The sequence below is a fragment of the Coenobita brevimanus genome, unplaced genomic scaffold (genome assembly GCF_032717465.1).
Source record: "Coenobita brevimanus isolate Jiangsu-jjx unplaced genomic scaffold, ASM3271746v2 jjx.HiC_scaffold_2208, whole genome shotgun sequence".
In the NCBI taxonomy this organism is placed as follows: Eukaryota; Metazoa; Arthropoda; class Malacostraca; order Decapoda; family Coenobitidae; genus Coenobita; species Coenobita brevimanus.
Genome location: NW_027643114.1, coordinates 19288 through 27019, shown reverse-complemented (window position 1 = coordinate 27019; position 7732 = coordinate 19288). Strand labels below are relative to the sequence as shown.

The following is a 7732-nucleotide window of genomic DNA, read 5'->3' as shown; positions in this document are numbered from 1 at the left end:
CTGTGACTTCTCCTGCCTGAGAATTTGTACCTCCCGCTTCAGTTCGAGAAGTTCCTCCTTTAATTCAAGGTAGTCCTTTTCAATACCTGCAGTGGGGACACAGCTCTCTGCCGAGGAAGCTATTACGCACAAATTCACACAAGGTAGCACACACTATCACGGGTCACTACGGGTCACCACAACACACACTCTCACGGATCACTAGCACAGTATTATCGCTGATCACTACAACACACTAACACAGCCACTATCACAGATCACTAAAGCACACTAGCACAACACTACCACAGGTCTCTGGCACGTCTGAGCAGACTGACCTCACGAGAAATCAGCAGGCTTAAGGGTATCTCCACAGTGACAATGCAGCTGTGGGTGAACCGATTCCAGGCAGAAGGTCACGTCTTAACAAGGCCGAGACCTGGAGGTCCACGTGTCACGACGGCAGAAGAGGACGAGAGACTACGACAGGCAGCACGCAGACGCCCACTGGACAATGCCATAAAGTTAACTAGAGATGTTTGCCTACGTTGTTCTCCTGTAACCACAAGGCGACGACTGAGGGAGGCTGCATTGAAGTGTTTCATCCCTGCAGTTAAGGAAACTTTAACAGAGGCACAACGGCAAAGCCGCCTTAGGTTTAGTCAAGCTTGTGTGAACATCGGCCTGGCTTTCTGGAGGTCTGTCATCTTCACAAATGAGACTACCTTCTCCTTAGTGGCTAAGGCCGCCAATGCTGGCGAAGAAAAAACAATAGATTTGAAGCGAAACACATTAATGAAAGAGCAAGAAGTGGCAGAGTTAGTGTCTCGTTTCATGGCTGGATGTGGTGGGGGGGAGTAGAAGAATTGCCAGTTATTGAGGGATATTTAAATTCTCAGGAATATATTAACATCTTGATACCTTCCTTCTGCCTTCAGTAAGGGCTTATACCATCCCAGAGCCTGAACCCATCTATCTTGTGCAAGACCGATCACCAATACACACCAGCAGGGCTGTCATGGCTTGGTCTGAGGCACGCCCACAGATCAGATTATTAGAGTGGTTGCGATTGCCACCCCATAGAGAATCTGTGGGCGTTGATGAAGCAGGAGTGGGGGATAGAGGAAAAGACAAGAGAGGCAGTGAACAGGAAGGCAAGAGAGGTATGGGAGGGCATGAGACGAACCCCAAACATCTGTAGTAGGCTAGTAGACTCCGTGTCAGAACGTTTGGAGATTGTAATAGAAGCAAATGGGGGATGGACAAAGTATTAAGACATTACATGTAAATATGTATATATGTGTGATATATAATATCGCACCATCCTTTGTTTTAATAACATACGTGGATTGTGCTTGTATGATATGTTTGACATATGGCAACAGTCACAGATATGAATGGTTATGTTACAGAAGAAATGGTTGTTACAGAAGAAATGGTCTACTTTAAAAGATCTGTATGAATTCATGAGTATTTTTAAAGCTAGTGATTCAGTAAAAATAAACTACTCATCGGACATCTTTTTACTTTAATGAACAGCATCACCCACTGAAACACTTTACATGTAATCACGTTGTCGACTGCTAATGACATAAACCTGCCTATTCTTATAAATCGTTTACAAAACGAGTGAATAGTGCTTGAGGCCTTCAAAGATGTGAAATGTAGATGTCAAATGGTAATAATTAGTTCTCAGAAATTATGCTTGACTAATGTGCTCGTCATGAACATAAATCATGATTTAAAGAATAATACCATATGAGGATGGGCCTTTATTGACGACGTGTTGCTACTGCTTCTTCAGGTGAAAAGCGTATCCCAAAGCCATCGTGAGCCTTAAGTATCAGAGACATGGTGAGGTGGCAGGGGAATACTGGGGGGTCCATTTGGGGAATGGCGTGGTGGATGAGATAGGAGAGAGACGGTGTAGATGACGGGAGAGGGGGGATGGGGAGGTTTGGGGGAGAGACATGGGGAAGAGAAGGAAGAGAAGTAATGGTAATAGTTAGGGGAGGAAAAAATGTGAGAGAGAGAGAGAGAGAGAGAGAGACAGAGAGACAGACAGACAGACAGACAGAAATAGATATAGATAGATAGATATAGATAGATATAGATAGATAAATATCGATAGATAGATATAGATAGATAAATATAGATAGATAAATATAGATAGATAGATAGCTATATAGATTGATAGATAGTTATAAAGATAGATATAGATATATAGATATCTCATCAGCCGTTTGAGTGTCCACTGCAGGACCGGCCTATCCCGACCGAAGTGGGGACGATCCAGCCAATGTATCTGTACCAAGTGGCTTAGGCTGTCTAGTACAGAATGTATGTAGGGTGAGAAGTGCTTGTAAGTGCAAATGTAATGTTGGAGTGGCATTGGATGTGTGTGTAGTCTGTGAACCAAGTGTAATCGGCCCGCGCAAGCGACTGGGTGCAAGCATACTTTATAGTATGCGACACTGGTTCAACCACAGCACCCCTTGTGTCCGCCAATGCAGTACGTGGCCTGAAGAACGTTCTCAAAGTTTATTACCCTGGCGGGGCGCGAACCCTCGTTCTTCAGTGTACGGAAACCACTTTACCACAGAGGTTACCACAGAGGTTATATATATATATATATATATATATATATATATATATATATATATATATATATATATATATATATATATATATATATATATACCTCTGTGGTAAAGTGGTAAAGTGTGCGTTTCCGTACACTGAAGAACGAGGGTTCGCGCCCCGCCAGGGTAATAAACTTTGAGAACGTTCTTCAGGCCACGTACTGCATTGGCGGACACAAGGGGTGCTGTGGTTGAACCAGTGTCGCATACTATAAAGTATGCTTGCACCCAGTCGCTTGCGCGGGCCGATTACACTTGGTTCACAGACTACACACACATCCAATGCCACTCCAACATTACATTTGCACTTACAAGCACTTCTCACCCTACATACATTCTGTACTAGACAGCCTAAGCCACTTGGTACAGATACATTGGCTGGATCGTCCCCACTTCGGTCGGGATAGGCCGGTCCTGCAGTGGACACTCAAACGGCTGATGAGATATCTATATATCTATATCTATCTTTATAACTATCTATCAATCTATATAGCTATCTATCTATCTATATTTATCTATCTATATTTATCTATCTATATCTATCTATCGATATTTATCTATCTATATCTATCTATATCTATCTATCTATATCTATTTCTGTCTGTCTGTCTGTCTGTCTCTCTGTCTCTCTCTCTCTCTCTCTCTCTCTCTCTCACATTTTTTCCTCCCCTAACTATTACCATTACTTCTCTTCCTTCTCTTCCCCATGTCTCTCCCCCCAAACCTCCCCATCCCCCTCTCCCGTCATCTACACCGTCTCTCTCCTATCTCATCCACCACGCCATTCCCCAAATGGACCCCCCAGTATTCCCCTGCCACCTCACCATGTCTCTGATACTTAAGGCTCACGATGGCTTTGGGATACGCTTTTCACCTGAAGAAGCAGTAGCAACACGTCGTCAATAAAGGCCCATCCTCATATGGTATTATTCTTTAAATCATGATTTATGTTCATGACGAGCACATTAGTCAAGCATAATTTCTGAGAACTAATTATTACCATTTGACATCTACATTTCACATCTTTGAAGGCCTCAAGCACTATTCACTCGTTTTGTAAACGATTTATAAGAATAGGCAGGTTTATGTCATTAGCAGTCGACAACGTGATTACATGTAAAGTGTTTCAGTGGGTGATGCTGTTCATTAAAGTAAAAAGATGTCCGATGAGTAGTTTATTTTTACTGAATCACTAGCTTTAAAAATACTCATGAATTCATACAGATCTTTTAAGTAGACCATTTCTTCTGTAACAACCATTTCTTCTGTAACAACCATTCATATCTGTGACTGTTACCATATGTCAAACATATCATACAAGCACAATCCAGGTATGTTATTAAAACAAAGGATGGTGCGATATTATATATCACACATATATACATATTTACATGTAATGTCTTAATACTTTGTCCATCCCCCATTTGCTTCTATTACAATCTCCAAACGTCCTGACACGGAGTCTACTAGCCTACTACAGATGTTTGGGGTTCATCTCATGCCCTCCCATACCTCTCTTGCCTTCCTGTTCACTGCCTCTCTTGTCTTTTCCTCTATCCCCCACTCCTGCTTCATCAACGCCCACAGATTCTCTATGGGGTGGCAATCGCAACCACTCTAATAATCTGATCTGTGGGCGTGCCTCAGACCAAGCCATGACAGCCCTGCTGGTGTGTATTGGTGATCGGTCTTGCACAAGATAGATGGGTTCAGGCTCTGGGATGGTATAAGCCCTTACTGAAGGCAGAAGGAAGGTATCAAGGATGTTAATATTTTCCTGAGAATTTAAATGTTCCTCAATAACTGACAATTCTTCTACTCCCCCCCACCACATCCAGCCATGAAAGGAGACACTAACTCTGCCACTTCTTGCTCTTTCATTAATGTGTTTCGCTTCAAATCTATTGTTTTTTCTTCGCCAGCATTGGCGGCCTAATGTAGCCACTAAGGAGAAGGTAGTCTCATCTGTGAAGATGACAGACCTCCAGAAATCCAGGCCAATGTTCACACAAGCTTGACTAAACCTAAGGCGGCTTTGTCGTTGTGCCTCTGTTAAAGTTTCCTTAACTGCAGGGATGAAACACTTCAGTGTAGCCTCCCTCAGTCGTCGCCTTGTGGTTACAGGGGAACAACGTAGGCAAACATTTCTAGTTAACTTTATGGCATTGTCCAGTGGGCGTCTGCGTGCTGCCTGTCGTAGTCTCTCGTCCTCTTCTGCCGTCGTGACACGTGGACCTCCATTTCTCGGCCTTGTTAAGAAGTGACCTTCTGCCTGGAATCGGTTCACCCACAGCTGCACTATCGCTGTGGAGATACCCTTAAGCCTGCTGATTTCCCGTATCCCCTTCCCCGCCTTGTGGTAATCAACTACTAGGGTTTTCCTCGTGATGACCTCAGGACAATTAGCGCGTGTCCTTGAACCTCGCACCTCTCCTTGTGGACGTGCATCCATACCTACAATAACAACAAAAAACAAGAGTGTACCAATAACTGTTACCAGTACACATTTATTATACAGCCACATTAAAACAATACAAAATGCTACGACACAGACAGTTATGTGTTATGTTAACCGTTGCAACAAGAAGAATAAGCCTACCAACACTGAATACAGTTATTAAAGTAACAGACGGGTCTGCATAAGTGAACAGGTAATAATAGAGGGCAACACGGATTACACAGTGACATGATTAAGATTGCCTTATCAGTTCAGTAATAATGGGCAACACGGGTTACACAGTGACATGATTAAGATTGCCTTATCAGTTCAGTAATAATGGGCAACACGGATTACACAGTGACATGATTAAGATTGCCTTATCAGTTCAGTAATAATGGGCAACACGGGTTACACAGTGACATGTTAAGATTGCCTTATCAGTTCAGTAATAATGGGCAACACGGGTTACACAGTGACATGATTAAGATTGCCTTATCAGTTCAGTAATAACGGGCAACACGGGTTACACAGTGACATGATTAAGATTGCCTTATCAGTTCAGTAATAATGGGCAACAAGGGTTACACAGTGACATGTTAAGATTGCCTTACCTGTATGACAGACTGAACAGAAATGTGTTTCCCCACAAAGTGAGAATCTAAAATAATCCTCAAACCTATTTTCTTAGGGAAAATTACACATGATTGAACTTGGTAACAACGTTCAGTTTATGTAAACAAATTTTGTATAATTAAATGTATTCAATTAAGTTCTCCAGTTTACCGAACACTAAAAGTTCTGTATTTATTTTATAAAATATTATTTTTCTCATACAGAAACAAGAAAGAGTGAGACAATGTATCAACAATGAGATCCAGCCACCGGCTGACTACTGAGTCAGTGATAATAGTTAATGCAGCCTTAGGCACCTTACAAATCGGTTACATCGAACCTTACTGACGTCATAATAAATAACCATTCTAAAACAAAAATATATATACGTATATTTATAATTATTCAACTTCATAAATTAATCAGTATAATTTGCAAGTGATTTGTGATGTGCAAGCATATTTCGTGATGAACCATTGCGTTCTCAGTCGGCTTCGTTCACAAACTGCTTTTGGCTTAAAATAATCCAGCACCAGAATATACCAGCCATTAAACATGTTGGGAACACCAGAAAACTATGCGTTATAATGAAATCTAATATATTCGTAACTGTCACTACACTTTAAACTGTTTACAGCAATTGCAGTGCTTGGAAGCAATAGTGCTGGTTTTGGTATATAGCAACAAGACATCTCATTCAAAAGTAGCTGCTGTATTACCGCTGAGAACATCATTAATTAGCAAACTAAGACTCAAGTAGCCATATACCAAAGGCAATCCATGATTACTCTTACTCTCATTATAAGATATTGGTTTTTGTCACAACATATAAACAAGTTGCGTGTCATGATTTTACATCTACTACCTCCATGTGAACATTGGTTCAGTGTCATCACTATTTCCCTATGTCACATTAGTGGTTTCCAATATTGTTCTGCATATTAAGTGACCTGCATCTTACATGTTACTTAATCGGGGTAAGTATCAGTTTTATAATCATCCTACCATAGCGAGAGCCCCATAAAGCTGGCGAGTAGGCATACATCAAACCCACCATATTATGCTAAAGCTTGTGGCTTAAACCTAATCTGGCAACAGTGATACCAAACTTACCGGTGTACTGAGAAACAAATATCAGAAAGGCACTCCAGCAGACAAGTAGACAGGCAAGCAGAACAGCAGGAGACCAGGAGGCAAGAGGGTAGGGAGACAGATACACACACCATGCATCTGAAATACATTATGTCGTGCAAAGTTAGTTCCTGGCAAAGGTCACCTAACGAATATATGCGTGGGGGTAATTGTTTCTACAGGACTCTGCACCTCGCCAAACATTGTAACGTGGATGGGTAAATGGCCAGGGCAGACCCAGGCTAATGAGTATCCAACTTACTTCAATTTACAGACCCGTATTACTGCAGTGTGAACTCAAAGACGCCAGACGACCAAGTGATAGCTAGGCAGAAGGGCTAGCAAATAGTGGGACAAGCAGACGGGTGGGCTGGGACGCAACTGGGATGAAGCACAATAAAGGAGACACTTTGCTAATTATTTCCTAAATGGCTCACGTGTGTTACATATTATTCAACTTCATAATCAGCCTCTGCAGACTGCGTAGAACCAGAGTAGAACCAATGAAATGAGTATCCAGCTTACCTAGACAAGCCCTAAAACAGTAATGGTGTGATGCCTCCTGCTGCTCTGCAAAGAAGACTTGTGGTCGACCATTACCCGTTTCACTGGCTGTTAAGAAACTATTTCATTTCGGTTCACGCCCTCCTTCTCTCGACAACCACAGGTCTTCATTTCTATATTCACAGTGGCGATGTCATGGCTGTATACTTGTATGAATTTCGAGTAGAAATATGTTGACTATTTTATTTACACTCATCTGATGTGAATTAATTATTATACAGATGCAGCGTAAAACATGGACTGGGATTATAAGTGGTTAGTGACGAATATTAGAGAGAGAGAGAGAGAGAGAGAGAGACCGTGTGTGTGTGTGTGTGTGTGTGTGTGTGTGTGTGTGTGTGTGTGTGTGTGTGTGTGTGTGTGT

At 41.9% G+C, this 7732-nt stretch overlaps 2 protein-coding genes across 2 annotated transcripts; one reads left to right on the top strand and one right to left on the bottom strand.

The window, feature by feature from the left end:
• The first annotated feature begins 360 nt into the window (after positions 1-360).
• Positions 361-840, top strand: LOC145389802 (uncharacterized). Its single transcript, XM_080264953.1, has one exon. The coding sequence runs from the start codon at positions 361-363 to the stop codon at positions 838-840; it is 480 nt and encodes a 159-aa protein (XP_080121079.1).
• A 111-nt stretch (positions 841-951) lies between these two features.
• LOC145389803 (uncharacterized) lies at positions 952-5075 on the bottom strand (the record flags this gene model as incomplete). The annotated part of the gene is made up of 2 exons (XM_080264954.1): positions 952-1067; positions 4134-5075. Coding segments are annotated over 2 exons (1058 nt in total), but the record flags the coding sequence as incomplete, so codon positions are not given.
• Between the last annotated feature and the right edge of the window lie 2657 nt (positions 5076-7732).

What these genes read in the sequence shown, in the direction of transcription:
- LOC145389802 (XM_080264953.1), top strand. Translation starts at nt 361, where the DNA reads ATGCAGCTGTGGGTGAACCGATTCCAGGCAGAAGGTCACGTCTTAACA.